The following is a 15480-nucleotide window of genomic DNA, read 5'->3' as shown; positions in this document are numbered from 1 at the left end:
AAACCTCACTCTGAGGGAAACCAAACAGGGTTCAGGATGACAGGAACAGAAGCGCCTGGCAAGGCGCGGGCAGCGCAGCTGCCTACAGACCAGACTCTGAGGAGCTGCCAAAGCTGAGCCCACCCGGCCTCTGCGCCGGCTGCAGTCGTAAGGATGGGCTAACAAGTCATCTGGCCAGCCACCTGATGTACAAGGAGGCAGCTGGACTGGATAAAGACAACAGTCCATTTTTGTAAGAAACAATATATTTTATTTTTCTGACACCACAGCCCTGGCGAGTGGTTTTGTACCAAATTTAATGGAGGTTACACAGAACGTTTTACGCTGGGGAGGAAAAAAAAATAACCACAAAAAAAAAAATCCTGGATAACTTTTAGTGTCTGTTCCACTCCCACATTAATAAAATCACTTGGGGTTTCTAAGAAAAGGAGAATAGGAAACAGTGAGAGAGACTACTGTAGGATGTAACAGTGTCCAAGTCCAGCCCCTTCCTAAAAGTGGGAAGAGTCCCCACGCGAGGAGAGGCTCTCCTAGATTTACTCCCCAAATTAACACAATGTATTGCAGCTGCCATAGGAGGAGACAGAAGGGGGACAGAGAGAGAGAAGCCTATTTAATAAAGAGTGGGAGGGAGAGACAGAAGGTGCTGGACAGCACGCCATAATTTGAAAAATATGTCCTTAACTTATTATTTATTTCTTTTAAAAGATTCCCCTCACTGAACTTAAGTTCCTTTTTGTGCTTTTCATTAATACTCTGCTCTGAGGTCGTAGTTTGGTTTTTCTATACATTGGAGTTGAAGGAAAATAGTCCGAAGTTCTGAAGATGGATTCTCCACCTAAAGTAAACAGCCTAGAATCCCATTCTCCTCTCACCCCAAAGACTAAAGTCTCTGCTAAAATCCCTTTTACAATATAGTACAGTACACAAAAAACCCCAAAAATAACCGAGAGTCCTGGGAGAAGCCAGTCCGAAGGACGTAAACATACAGAGAATGGTGCAACTTGTGACAAATGGCAATTCTCAAAATACAGCTACAGATTCTCAAAGCAGGTGCCGTCACGGGATACCCAAGTCCACAAAAATAATTTTTAAAAAATAAATCTTAAAAAAAAACAACCTGTTAAAATGAATAATTTTTTTTTTTCAGGTAATTCCATACATTCGAGATTTCCCAAAGCGTCCTCTGGTCTCTTTTCACCTATTGCATGGCCAAACTGTACTCCTGAAGCTCCCAAAAAAGCCCTCAGGACTTGGAATCTCATCTTGACAAGGATCAGAACATCCAGTCTTATGGTAGCAGCTTAAAACATCATGTTCCCTGGGTTTCCAGGGCCTTGGCTAAATCCTCCCATGCCAACGTCAGCAGCCATACCTCGGGGCCTCATCTGGGGGGGAATCATGATGTTTTGTTGGGGTCCCATCATGCCCTGCATTGACATCATCATACCAGGCGACCCGACGGGGCCCGGGTGGCTGTACAGCCCGGCGGCAGCTCGGTCCTTGCCTGGGATCATGCCCACGGCGGCCACGGGGTTGCTCATTAGCGCGGGCTGGCCAGGCATCGCCGTTTGTGCTGGTGACATCATGCGGTGATGCGGCCCCATCATGCCTTGCTGCAGGAAGGCAGGCGGTCTCATCGGGTTGTGACCTGGCATAGACGGAGCCGTCCCAAGAGGGATATCCGGAGTTCCCACCGGCCCAGGGCCCCCCATGCCAGGCAACGTTAGTCCCATCCTCGGGGTCTGCTCTCCTATCATCCCCTGCATGTGGGAGAACCCAGGCCCAGGGCCCTGCGGCTGCTTGCGGCCTGGCACCTCCCCACGAGGGAAATACTGTAGTGTCTGGCTAGGCTTCTCCGACGGGATAATCCTGGACAGGTCAAACTCGGGTATTCCGGTGGCTCCAGGACGGATCACCTCCTGCAGCTCTGGATCAGTGAAAACCGAAGGCATATTGTTTCCAAGAACAGTGAAGGAGTCTGGACCGCCAGGGCCTCCAGTCTTGCAAAGTGCTGGATCTGTCGAACTTTGGGGCAGGTTGGTAGGACGCCCCAGAGGTCCTTCTCCATGGAAGCCCATTCCCGCTGGGAAGTTGCCTTGTCCACCGCTGGGCCCGTTGTGTGGAAATGGCACCTGCTGTGGAGGGGACTGTACGGGAGGGAACCCCTGTGGGAAGCCCAGGCGTCCTTGAGGTACCATTGGAGACTCCTGGGAACCGTGCCCCATCATCGGGTTGTGTGACATCAGGCCGGGTCCCACAGGGACCCCGTGAGGAGGTATATTGGGTCCCATAGCATTTGGAGAGGGCATCTGGTTGTTATGGGAAAGAGGCTGGGTCATTCCCATTGGGCTAAGGGTTGGCATTGGACCCACTGGGTTTGGACCTGAAATTCGAGGATTCTGAGAATTAATGCCCATTCCTAGGGAAGAAATAAGGAATCACATTTAGGTAACAGCCAATAATAATCCATAAAGCTATCAGAGAGCTTTCTGCAAGGTTACCAAGACTGCACAACAGACACAAAAGTCAGCGCTAGTAAAAGAAAAAAACAAACACCCAAAAAACTAAACACATCAGTAGTGGTTCTGGAAAAGGTTACTTCAACCAGAAAATTGATGCCACCCACACAGCTGCCTTCCCTAAGCTTGTCACTGCCCTATCAAAGAGCAACTAAAGCCGGCTCTGCGAGTAGCATCTCAGTCCAACCCACACCTTTACTCCTTGCCTGGCAGTCTGGGTGACGCAGGCAGTAAGGTGTCTGTGACACATTATCAGCATACGGACGCTTGTCCGCTGGGAGGTGACTGGATCTCCATTCAGTACTCCAGAAGTGATAAATCAGGTAACCCTCATAAGGCTAGGAAGCGGCAATCAATGAGGTTAATGAGCTGTCGTCATGAACTTACTCAATTAGCCAGCTTCCCCAGGTATATTCCGCCACTCCGATCGTTTCCATGTGAAACAGACAGCAAAGCCACAGGTAAGCTCATCAAAAATTCATTACCAATTGACACTGTCATGAAACATCATCGCTCACCCCTCTTTCAACTATGTTGAGAGGCTACAACCTACTTTTGTACTAAATATGTACCCACAAACATTAAGCTATCAGCAGGGACTGGATTTCTCGTATAAACACGCTCACCCACGAGACAGCCCAAAAGGACAGTGGTTTGTTTTGCTTTAACTCTGTTGGGTAGGGACCAGAGAGTTTCCCTTAGTCTTGAGGTCACCTGCCATTACATGTTCCCTATATGAAGAGATGTATGTTTTGAGAAAGGGTTCTAACCACCTCTTCTGTAACCAAGGCAATCCACAAAACCCAGGAAAAGATCAGATGATTCAGTATCAAACAAAAAAATATCAACCCACTATGAAGCTTCTTTAACACTGCCTTAAGACCCAGCAAGAACCATTTCCTCTGGTTAACACATCGTTGGTCTGACCCTTATTCCCAATGAACAGCCTTCACTCGCACAAGTAATTCCAGTCTGCCCAAGGAGAAACCTCCCCCACAGATAAGTTTTTCAGATTAAATAAATTTCTGAAGAACAGATGCTTCTGAACAGAAGAAACTGGGTGCAAGGAGAATTCCTCCTATTTCAGATAACTGCAACAGCCTTCCTCAAAAACAACCCAAGACTTAGACATTCTTCGAAGTTTTTCCCTCTCACCATTTGATGAAGCTTCCATAAAAAACACTCACACCATACTGCCTGCTAGTCTAGGCTTATGTTTCTTTAGGTGTCTTACCTGGTACGCTGTTCATAGGTGGCAAATTTGGGGAGCGTGCTGGAGGGGAGTCATCATCCGAGCTGGCCACAGTTTTGATGGCATCATGATAGAGCGGCGTAGAGCTGGGCATGGCAAATTTGGACATCCTGGACATCATGATGGAGAGGGGATTCTGGGAGAGTGTCGGCTCTGGAGGCATTGTGTAAGGACTGCTAGAGGGAAGATTTCCAGGGAGAGTTACAGGAGCAGACTGGCTGACTGTGGAAGGAGGTGGACCACCTGGGGGGGGGGGGGGGTAGAGAAAGAAGAAAGATGATGTTTTTCATTTTTTTTCTTCTTACCATTTTTTCCTTAAATCACACCCTTTTCTCCTAGAAATTTCAGAAACTAGGAACCCCTTTTATTGTAAGAGGCCAACCACCAGCCGCAGCAGACATGCACTTAAACACACTCGCTAAGTACAGCCCGGGACTCCGACTAAAGCCTTCAGTTCTGACCTGAGAGCGCTTGGGCTCACGGCGGGCACGGCCTCCGCAGCCAGGCTGCCTTCCCCAGCAGGGACACCCGGCCGGCAGCCCCGGCAGCTGCTGCCAGGGGCTACCCCTCCCGGGCACCGCCGGGCCCGACCCGCCCCATCCCGGCCCGGCCGCCGTGCCGTTACCCGCGGCGGCGCTAGAGGGCAACGTGGGCAACCCGCTCCGCTCACGGGCAAGGGAGGCCGTCCAGGGTCCCAAGCAGCCCCGCCGGCAGCCTGGAAGGAGGAGGGGCCGAACATGCTCCGGGACGACCTCCGAGCGGGTTGGAGAGCGGGAAAGAGAAGGCAGAGGCGTGCGCTGCCGGGCGCCGGGCACGGCAGGGCTCCGGCAGGCTGGCCAAGTGGCGCTTGGCCCTCACCAAAATGGTCGAAGCCTGAGCAAATGTTAGCACAAACCTAGAAAGCAGCAGCCACGCCTGAACCCTGCCTAGATACGCGGCTGGCCAGCTGTGCTCGGCGCGGCTCTGTGGCGGCCTTTTATCGCAGAGCATTCGCTCAACAGCAGCAGGGTCTTTTCCACAGTCACCAGGAGCTATCTATGGCTGAAGGGACAAAAACCTCCTCTGAGGAGAGGCCTCCCCCCCATCTTTTCACACCTCCTCACCTTTCACCCTCACGACCTCCGAGTGACCAGCCCTCACTCTGACACACTGTGCAAACTCACAACAGGAAGAAGAGGAGCACTGGCGCTCCACCGGCCCAGCCAGCCACCCACCAGACTCGGCACAGCCTTCCTTCCCACAACAGGCAAACCACCCTCCAGCTTCTGCTGTCTGGCCAGAAACCTCCTCCAGCCTCTTGCTGCGCACCTTGGGGTAAAGCCACGCGAACCAGGGAGCTAAGCCTGGCTAGCAGAGGCGGCACTCACCTGACTCCACGTTCCCCAGCATGGCTGGAGAGGACATAGTGAGAGACGCCTTGTGGTTCGGGGGAATCCCAGGGCTCTGCAACGGAGGCTTTGGAGACGAAGTCCATCCGGGAGAAGGTGCGGGAAGAGACGGAGACTTGAGGTGGACAGGAGAAGCAGCAGCAGACCCCAAGACAGGAGGGGACTTAATGGAGGCAGCGGCAGCTGCGGCAGTGGGGCCCGCAAGCATTCCTGCCAGCTGGGAGGGCGTCTGAGGGGACTTGAGGTTCCCCGAGGGAGACCCCATCATTGGAGACTGGACCTGGCGCATCGTGGGGGACTTCAGAGGGTTGATTCCCGGCGAATGCACCTGGCTGGCTGCAGAGATATCCATGGGCTTGCGGCCGAGGCTGCGCTGCGCAGGGGGAGCAGTGTTGAGGCTATTAGGGTTACTGGTGGGATTGAGAGGTAGTGGCGGCATGTGGCTGAGCCGGTTGTTAGTCCTTTGGTCAGGCCCGATCTGTTCTCTGAGATTTCGGAGACCGACTCCTGGGCCCTGAGACATGGGAAGGAAAGGCCTGGGACCCATGCCATACTCCTGGTGCTCCCCAAATGGCAGCGGCACCATTTTCTGCTGAGAGGAGAGCATCTCTGAGACGCCTGGGCGCAGCTTCATCATCTCTTCCGGCCCAACTCCTGCCTCCCTCAGCTTCTGAGGGACCAAGGGTGGGTTGGAGCCCATGCTGACATTCATGCCCATGTCCCCCTTCATGCTGCCAGGGCCCATCCCAAACTCCAGCTCCCTGCTGGAGCCCATTTGTGGGGGCATTCCTTTTGGGAAGTCCCCCCTGGAGGGGCTCATGGGCCCTTCCACCGGCATGCGAGGGAAGATGGGGTTGTTCCCAGGCTCCATGTGTCTCTGGGAGGGCATCATTCTGTTTATCTCCATGCCGGGCCTGATACCTTCCATGTTCAGGCCAGGAGGGAGGCCCATCTGTTTCTCAGCCAGCTGCTGCTGATAGAGCTCTTCAGGCAGGCCCTGCGGATTGGGGAACCGCTCCCCTCGGCCAGGGCCGCTGAAGACACCCTGGCCAGGCGGGAAGTTTCGGCCATCTGGGATTTTTGGCACATCGTCTGGCCAACTAACTCCCGACAGCCCAGGCCGGGACGTGGGATTTGGGACGCTGGGGCCCTCCATGTCAGGGTTCATCATTCCGGCAAAACCAGGCAGGCGCATCTGGCTCCCGGGCATGTTGGGATGAGGGGCCATGCCCCTCGGGGGCAGAGAGTGCGACATGTTCATGCCTTCAGGGAAGGGCTCTGGACCCCCAGGTCCCCAGCCCTCCCCAGGGGTCATCTGGTAGGGAGGGGGAGGGCCTCGGACCACCCCACGAGGCCCGTGCTGATGGACCATCATGTCCTGCAAGGAACACTGCTGCACAACCACCTGCTCTTGCTTTCTCCTCTTCTCCTCATAGAACTCCTGCTGCAGCTTGAGCCAGGCCACCTGCTCGGGAGTCATGTGGTCCAGGTGGTCCGGGCCTATGGGTCCTGACTGGGAGTTCATTGGTGGTGGCCCCATTTCATCTGGGGAAAAGGGCATGTCCCTGTGTCCTTGAGGGCCAAATGGAGCCCCTCCATCTGTCCGAGACCCTGACCCTTTGCCTAAACTTTGGGATTGAGCCATCATGGCCTGTATCGGCCCTTCGGGTTTCTTTTGGGGACCATCCAGCACCCCGGCATTTGGGGGTGGCCCCCCACTTTGCCCTCCTGCAAACTCCTTCTCATCGGGGAAGAGCATGCGCTGTATGTCTCTCAGGGTCTGCAACGAGCGCTCTCGATGCTCCAGCTGCTCCTGTGACAGTCCATCTGGATTCTCCCCCAAACTGGATGGGTCCCCACCAGACACCTGCTGGGGAGGGCCTTTGGGGTCTGCAGCAGAGCTGTTGCTACCTTGGGAAACCGGGCTAACTGCTCGATTATTGGGGGTCGAACTCTGCCCAAATCCTTCTGTCTGCAACGGGGTAGAGTTGGCAGGGCTGCCCACAGACATCACTTTGCTTTCCACGCTGGGACTGTCCTGGTCTATGGGACACGGGGGGCCAGTGGATTTGGACACTGGCGCTGACACGGGTGGAGTCGGCTGCATTTTGGCGTTCTGGGGAGGGTTCTGGTCCTGGGCAGCGGCGGGCTGGGGCTGCGGCAGGGGCTTGGGTTCAGTCCGAAGTGCAGTGAGCTGGGGGTTCTGCAAGAGAAAGCCACGTGCTGTCACCGCTCTCCTCACAGCCGTGCCACGTTAAGCGGCGGTGCAAACGAAACGTCCTGTCTCAAACCCCGCCGGCCCACGCCTCGCGAGGAAGGGTAGCCTTCATGCAGCTGTCACAGAGCAGAACCGTGGCCATGCAAAACCCTGTTTTGCTCAAGCATTACAGCAGGCACCCCTCACTTCTGTGCTAGCTCAGCACGAGCAATGGGTCGGAAATACACTACCCAAATACCGCAAGACTCAAACTCTTCTTTGGATGATCCAACACACTTATGTGCAGAAGGCTAGAACAACAACTGTCTGTCTCTCTCTTCCACCCTGAAACTTATTGCAGAGGGTAAATAATCATCCATCTCTCTAAATCACACACACAAGCACATTTACCGTTTCCCTTCCCACCCACATGCAGGTATTCCCTACCAAGGGTACAGTGTTCCGTTCCGCCTTGCTGTTTGAGATGTTCTGGATATGAAAGGACACGATGGTTTCCACCTGTCCCTTCAGCACAGCTTCTGCAGCCCTGCAAAGACAGACAGACGGATGCACATATCCAGTTGAAGCCAAGAATCAATTTTTCTTAACCGCCCTCCCTTCTATCTCCCTTCTGCCAGCTGAAGGAAAGACATAACCACACATATTTCACTCTAGATGAGCAGCAGAAGAAAAATGCTCACGTCTACAAACTCATCAGCATTCAGGGTTCATGTCTCAGTTTAAGCCATCCTGGCTGCTACTCACTGCATGCATTGCAAAACAGAATCTACCAGCACTTGCTCAAAAAAAACCCAAACAGAATGCCAACAAGCAAACAAATAACATCCCCCATACACAAAACCAAGCACAAAGGAACCCCCAAAACCCCACACCTCGAAGGAACAAGTAATACAGTTATCAGAGGGCAAAAGGCAGTGACATTCTCCACTCCAGCCCCTTTAGCATCCCCAAAACAAGTAACAACTTTTAGCAAAAGAACACGCTTGATGGAGAAAGCACACCTGAGAATCTCTTAAAAAGGGGGCATAAATATAAGCCCCGCTCCCTGAAGACATTCAAGCATCTACCTACTTACTTGTTGGCCATCTCAGTAGAAAAGACATAAACCACTTTGGATGGAGTCTTCTGCCCACTTGCTGGCTCCAAAGTGGCAGTCAGGCCATGGGAAGGCGTGGAAGACCTTGGGGCTGAAGCATTTGAAGGAGTCATGGAGTGTGGTGTGTGCTGAGAATCCTGGGACTTCACATGATCAGCAGAATTGCAGTCTGGAAAGGGACAAAGAAGAAACAAGGGGAATCACTACCTTGGGACCTCTTTGGTAGCTATTTTTGGAAACCTATCAGAGCTTTTCCTCATCTGAAATTTCCCACTTCTCCCTCAAGCACCACTAAAGGCAATTATTCTGTTACACGGTGCATCTTCCCTCTCACACCATGCTGCCCTTCAGGCGCCACCATGAAAAAGCTCATGTCGTCCCTTTCCAAGGCAAGTGGCAGTTCCCAGAGTTGATCCCTTTGAATTCTCTGATGTCCACACAGAAGAGCAAGAAAAACTACACACTAAAATGAACAAATATAAACATCTCTGTGCCCAAGGAGAACTCTCTGCACATTAGGGGTTTTTTTTGTTGGGTTTTTCCCCCCTTCAGCCACCTTAACCAGGTGACCTAGAAAATGGACAACAAAGGCAAGATGTACAACTGCACACGTAGACTGTTCCTGCACTGCCTCACAGAAGCAATGACTGAGCCAGGAACAGAACACAGGAATCCCAACTCTCTGGCTGGCGTTACTAGTCAGGGCGCTACGGGTTATGTATCTGTGTTGACAAAACAGGCTCGCATATTGTTTAAAACCCCAGTTACAACAGAGCAGTTCCTGAAAGGCCAAAGGCCAGAAGGAAACCAACAGGTTGAATTTGTACTTTCAAATCCTCATGGGGAGTTTCAGACTTACAAAGGAACTTTCCCACCAGCGTCAGGTCTGCGCTTTAACTGAGCGCGAACTGGACGTTTGCTGATGCCCGCTATGACAACCTCCCCTCTCTGCCTGCTCTCAAGACCTTTAGACTTTGTTGGCTGGAACTTACAGCACCTCAGACAATGCTTCACTACCACTTGCACAGCGCTTTTCCATCCCATAGACTAATTGTCAGCACTTGTGCACAACTCCTGGCACAAACATACCTTTGATTTCAGGGTCATCATTAGGAGTCCCAGCTTCCCTCTGTTCAAAGGAGTCTGCCGAAATGCTCCTTTCTCTCTTCCCCTTCCCCTTGGCACCGTTTCCAGCCCCATTCTTCAGCCCCATGCTCCCACCTGGGCCAGGGAGCACTTTGGGGGGGTGACCTCCACTTTTGGGGTCACAAGGAGAGGGCTGGGATTGGCTGGTGGAGCCCCCTTGTTTGCCCTGGTTGGAAAATTTGGAATCCAGCTGGGGGTTGCCAGACGGGGACATCACTGTAGGGGGACGGACCATCACCTCCTGCTTTGATTTGGGGCTACTGGGGACAGAGCAAAAAAAAAAAAAAAAAAAGAGCAAAAAGGAAAAAGTGACAAATCACATTGTGGATTCATTCAAGCCTGTAGGAACAGATTAGAGAGAAGCAGGAACAACCACCGCCACCTTTGCAAGCCAAGACAATTGCTGACAAATAAAAAATGCCTGCAAGCTTAGAGTCATGCAGGTGCTTTTTTGAACATGCCCTGAAAGTGTTATTATCCAAGATGGGATCTCATTGCTCAAGAAGGCACTAGGGCAAGCTTACAGACCTGCCAGATCCCAGGGAACCGCTGTCACATGAGGACCTACCTCTGGGGCTTCTGTCAATAAAGACAACGGTTTCTATGTGCAGAGAGAAGCACCTCACACCAAGACCAGCTCAGAGTAAACAAGTAAGGCACGATAAAGTTCACCTCACCACTCTCTCAGACCCCAACTATACACTGCAGCTCTGATCAGAGTAGACCCCCCGCCTATCCTCGCTCCCTCCCTTGTACCTCCCCATCCAGTTCTACAGGGAGCACAAGGAAAACCCAGCATTACTGCAGCATTCATCATACACTGGGGCGAGCTGCCAGGAAAACACAAACCTCTGACCGTGAAAACAATTAAACCAGCTACAACCTGCCTCTGAGTAAGGAAAGAGCAGGATACCACCTCCCCGTACGCTCCTGCAAAATGGGGCAGACGAAGCTTCTTTAATTTGCCAAGGGAAATTCAGAGTCTTTCCTTCCCTCTTCCACTCAGAAAATCGCATCCTAAAAACCATTCTGTTCCTCTGAGTTTTACACACGTTTCAGCCACCCCTTCCTCCTCACCCTCCAGTCTCTCCATCACTATGGGATCTCCTGCATTGTGCTTTTCCCATCATCACTGCCACTTCCAACAGGCAGCGATCCCTTGCTAGCATCCTCGCCGTGGGACCTGCACAAGCCGCTTCCTCCTCTGGACAGACATATGACTCAGAGGCATTCCCTCTGAATTACTCTTAAGCTCCAGATGACCTCTAGGAGCAAATAATCAAACTCGAGAACGCTGTCAATCAGACCATTCTAAATCCCTGGGCAATGCTTCGCTTCCTTATTTTTTTTCCCCTTCCAAATTAGCCGAGGAGAGCTGCTGACCTGCTGCACTGGCAGGTGAGTGATGCAGAGGATCTCAGTGCACAGCCGTTCAGTTAGTTCTCCAGGCTGCTCAGGCCAATAATGGGGAGGAAATGTTTTGTGTGAAAGTACAGACTGAGAGACCTGCTGCTGCCCAGCTTCCCCTCGGGGAAACAGATAATTAGAAGAGGGGAAGGAAAAAAAAATCCCCAAACAACTAAACCCAAAACAAACAGAAACAACAGCATGTTTACGCTCCTATTCAGACACCTAATGGGAGGGAGGAAGGAAGAATCCGCAGCTCAGAGAGGTTCACAGCTCTGGGCTCATCCTGAGCCTAGCAAACATGGAGGCTGGTCAGGCACTCGGCAGGTCCAATGGGAGCAGAGAGGAGGCGCGCGAAGTCGCAGGCACCACACGCCAATCCTGCAGCAGCAGAGCGGGGACAGCATCACGCAGGAGCCCAGGGCGGCTGGCTGCAGGCTCTCTTCCTTACCTCTGTGTGTTGCCTGACGGGGAGTTCCTCACTTTGGGGTTACTGGAATGCATTGACAGAAATCCTGAGCTCACAGTCTCACACGCACGCAGATGGGCTCTCGTCAAGTTCCTCTGGGGAGCGTGCCGCCAGAGGCAGCGTCGAAGCACTTCCTGACACCCGCTCCTCTCAGTGCTGGCTGTCTGCTTGCCTTTTTTCTCTTTGCTCCTCTCTGGTTTTGCACTGGGTGCTTCCCTCCTGCAGCTCCAGCATTCTCTAGACGCGTGCCTCCTGCTGCCCAGGGGAAGTCTCGCATCTCCAGGGCACACTGTTAAAAACCACGCCACAGGGAAAGAACAGAAAACCAGTGAGGAACTTTCCAAGCAGATGTGGCCTGTGTGAGGCAGTAAGTGGAAATTCTCTCCCTCCCACCCCCAGCCCCATTACTGAGAAGACACAGGAGAAGAGGCTTTGCTTTCACGTGGTATTTCAAACAGGAGACAGCCCTGGCTGGCCATGGAGTTTACAGACAGTGAGACCATCATCCCTTCATCCAAAGCAAATCACTCTGGAGTCAACAAAACAGGGAAGCGCTTCGTATCTGGACACTTTGATTCTGCATCTGTGTTCAGCTTGAAGACACCTCACAGCAAGTCAGTAGGAAGCCAAAATTACAAATCTCCAACATGACTTAGCTATACAGAATTCCCCTGTGAATGGCCGTAATCTGATATTTCTTAAGAACATAAACTCTGCTCAAATCTTTTCTGTCTCCTCGGTCCAATATAACTAGACATATGTTCAATGATGTGTGCTAAGGGCTGCACAAAGGGAGGAAAATGAAATAAAATGCCTTCCTGACCACCTGTAAGCAACCAGCTATGCTGTGATTACTCTGAAAATGCCAAAGGTTAGTCACTCATTATATCTATTAGAAAGGCTAAAAGATCACCAGAGAACCACCCCTCTAAATCTGTGCAGCACTGCTACAGACTATTGAGACCTTAAAAAAAACCCTAAACCAAACCAAACAAAGCACCCACCCACCAAAAAAACAAAACATACAACACTTCTTCAACTGTTCAGAAAGAACATGCATGACGCAGGCAATAAGGCACATGGAGCTGTTTCTGGAGGAGGAAACTATTGAACATTACTGTTTACGTCCTTTGGGCTAAATTATTTTGGAACAAGTTTCTGTCTTGTTTATGTTTCAACATCATCTCTTCTGTTCATCTCACCTACTCAGATGCAAATCCACTTAATTTAGAATCTAACCAAGATTTATTGTTAATGTATTAAGCATTGCTAGTTAAATATTATTCAAATGTAAATATTCCCAGTATTCCTCCTCAGCACCAAAGAAGCTGTTTCTTCCTGTGAATATCAAATGAAACAAAACAAACCTCACCAGGCTGGGAGTGTCTTGAATTTTACGAAGAAACTACTGTTCAAACTGCACTGATGAAACAAAAATTGGTTCACTTGCACACTGACACCAGAGGATTAAGAAACACAAGCACCTACATGAGCACCTCTGGCCAAGGAGAGTTTTGAGCACCATGGTTTTCCAGTTCCTCAAATACATCTTGCTGTGAAGCTGTGACATTTACTTTTTAGTGACTCTGTGCTGCTGCAGCCCAACATGATAGTGCTCTACGCTGCAATCAGTGCAGAGCTGCATGGAACATCTCCAAACATTCTCCGCTCTACCACATGCCTCCTCCACGACCCCAAGAAATCATCCTGCTCCCTGTTCTCACCTCCACTGTGCTGCACAGATCCATAAATGTGGGGAATGTTCCTGCAATGAGGGTCTCATTTTTAATGCCTCCTATTACACACAATCAGATGAAGTCCAGTCTGAGCCACCCTCCCCACAGGATCCTCATGCCTCTCTGGGCCTATCGGCTGGTTATCCCACTGATTTTGAGAACAATGTCGGAGTTAATCTATTACTATTGTTACTACTACATGCTGCTAATTTGAGCTGGTGCTACACAGACACACTAAAGACAAGAGAGAACATTTTCACAAGTATCTAAGTTGTACCATCTTTGCATGCAGATTTGGCTCCTATGTCTGTTTTGACAACAAAACCGTTAACATTATCAACAGCAACCAATTCCACTTTTCAAAAGAGATGTATGCATCAAAGTCAGTGGAAGTCAGCGGTCTTCAAGTAAGGTGAAGCTGTGACTGAAAACACTGTGCATTTCAGGTTTAAAAAAAAAAATTAAAGTGAGCAGAGCCTGGTGCTAAAAACAGGATGCAAATGCCCATGTGTTTAAGCTGTTTCACTCTCTGCTTTCTCACTTTTCATATTTATGCATAACCATGTTACCTTTTCTTATAAGGTGAGTTTTCTCAGACTCCCAGTCCGCACAGTGCAATGAGAAAACATGAAGAACAGAATCGGGACCACACTGGCTGCACAATATTTCTGACATCACCAAACTTTCAAGTGCCTCAAGGGAAAAAACCCTCCAGTTTTCTAACCCTATTTTTTTATTACCCTATATATATACGTATCTTGCACCTATTAGAATTGATACGCTCTGCAAGGGAACTGCATTTCCCATCTCAGTTTAAATTTCTTCTTACCAGGGAGAACGATAAAGGACACATCAGTACATTCATTGGTAGAACAACAGCAACTCAGCTTTCTGCAGTTCTCATTTCTGCATACCGGGAACGGACCATCTTTTACAATGGGAAATGGAGTGCCTCGTGATTCTTCTAAATGCACTTCCAGCATACCTATGGCTGGGAATCTAGGGTTCAATAATTGAAAAGCTCTAGAGAAATGTATTTTTGTAGCTGGAATCTGCCTGCCACAGCAAAAGCTTTATCAATGCTCTAGAATTAGAGGTAGGGTCACCTACAGCGAATGGTCAAAGCCACTTCTCAGGACATTTTGGCAAGCTACATCCAAAGCTCTGTTTTTAGGATTGCTTTAAGGTATGCCAGGCAATGGCTGCAGGGAAAAGGGAAGGTTCAACTGTCTACTCATTCTCACCACCTCTCTCCTGACCAGATCAGGGAGAGATCTGAATGGGAACTAACCCAAGGGAAACAGCAGAAATCTCTATTCAGCTGGATCAGCCCCCTGATCTGTTTGATCACGTAACCACATCAGTGCCACTGCAAGCTGAAAGGAGGAGGTGAGAACAGGTGAAAAGTAGCCTCACCCCTCTTGCTTGCAGTTTACAGTCTGGATGGCTTAAAATTACTTCAAACCTCAACTGCAGAGGCAAAAGAGACCCGCATTTGGGACAGGTCCTCGCCTTTCCAACATGGAGCTTACCAAGATCCCTGGTGTCACGACACGGCAGTACTCATTCTGGAGGCCATGAGTTGCAAACCATTCGTCTCACAAGAAAAGACCACCTGGAAAAAGAGGACAGAGGAAGAGTTTCACCAACAGGAATGCACAGCCAAGCTTGCTCTGAACCACTGAGGAGGAGAGGCCTCTGCTCAGGCTGCCGAGATTCGTCAGCACTGAAAAAGTCACCGTCAGACGGGGAGAGCCTGAAGATGAGCACTGCACACGGAGGGGAAATAGGTCAGACCCGCTTTAGCACTCCCACTTTCAAGCTCGCTGGATTCCCATGAGCTCATCTGAGCTCAGAGAAGCTGGCACAAAGCTTGGACGTTAAACACTCCCCTCCTCTGCACCCATCGCTCTTCAAAGGCTCACCTTCCCCTCACTACATGCACAGCAACTTCTGCCAAAGCCCTGTGCTTCACATATACAGCCTCCTCCACAGCCAGACAACTTAGAAATAAAACCACCCAGCATCAGGTAAAGCCAGGCAATCGCATCCAGGGGAAAACCAGGCAGGCTTTAGAAGGAAGAAGTACTACCTACTGTTCTCACAGCTCCTACTTCACATCATTGTGCTACAGGTGAAGGCAATCCAACCGCAAACCTTCCCAAGTAAGACACGCTGCAAGTTTGCTCAAGATAGAGGGGTTAGCCCCACCTTGCACTACAGTTATTTCCTATAAGGCCAAAAGA

At 50.7% G+C, this 15480-nt stretch overlaps 1 protein-coding gene across 1 annotated transcript; it reads right to left on the bottom strand.

The window, feature by feature from the left end:
- Positions 1-1063: 1063 nt before the first annotated feature.
- Positions 1064-11533, bottom strand: BCL9 (BCL9 transcription coactivator; the record flags this gene model as incomplete). The annotated part of the gene is made up of 7 exons (XM_084264031.1): positions 1064-2422; positions 3757-4017; positions 5142-7365; positions 7807-7906; positions 8456-8645; positions 9566-9882; positions 11481-11533. 7 exons carry the CDS (start codon positions 11531-11533, stop codon positions 1305-1307), a joined length of 4263 nt encoding a protein of 1420 aa, XP_084120157.1. The 3' UTR covers positions 1064-1304.
- Between the last annotated feature and the right edge of the window lie 3947 nt (positions 11534-15480).

Source organism: Gallinula chloropus, assembly GCF_964237585.1.
Source record: "Gallinula chloropus genome assembly, chromosome: 1".
Classification (NCBI taxonomy): domain Eukaryota; kingdom Metazoa; phylum Chordata; class Aves; order Gruiformes; family Rallidae; genus Gallinula; species Gallinula chloropus.
Note: the sequence above shows the minus strand (reverse complement) of the source record. Positions and strands in the feature narration are given on the sequence as shown.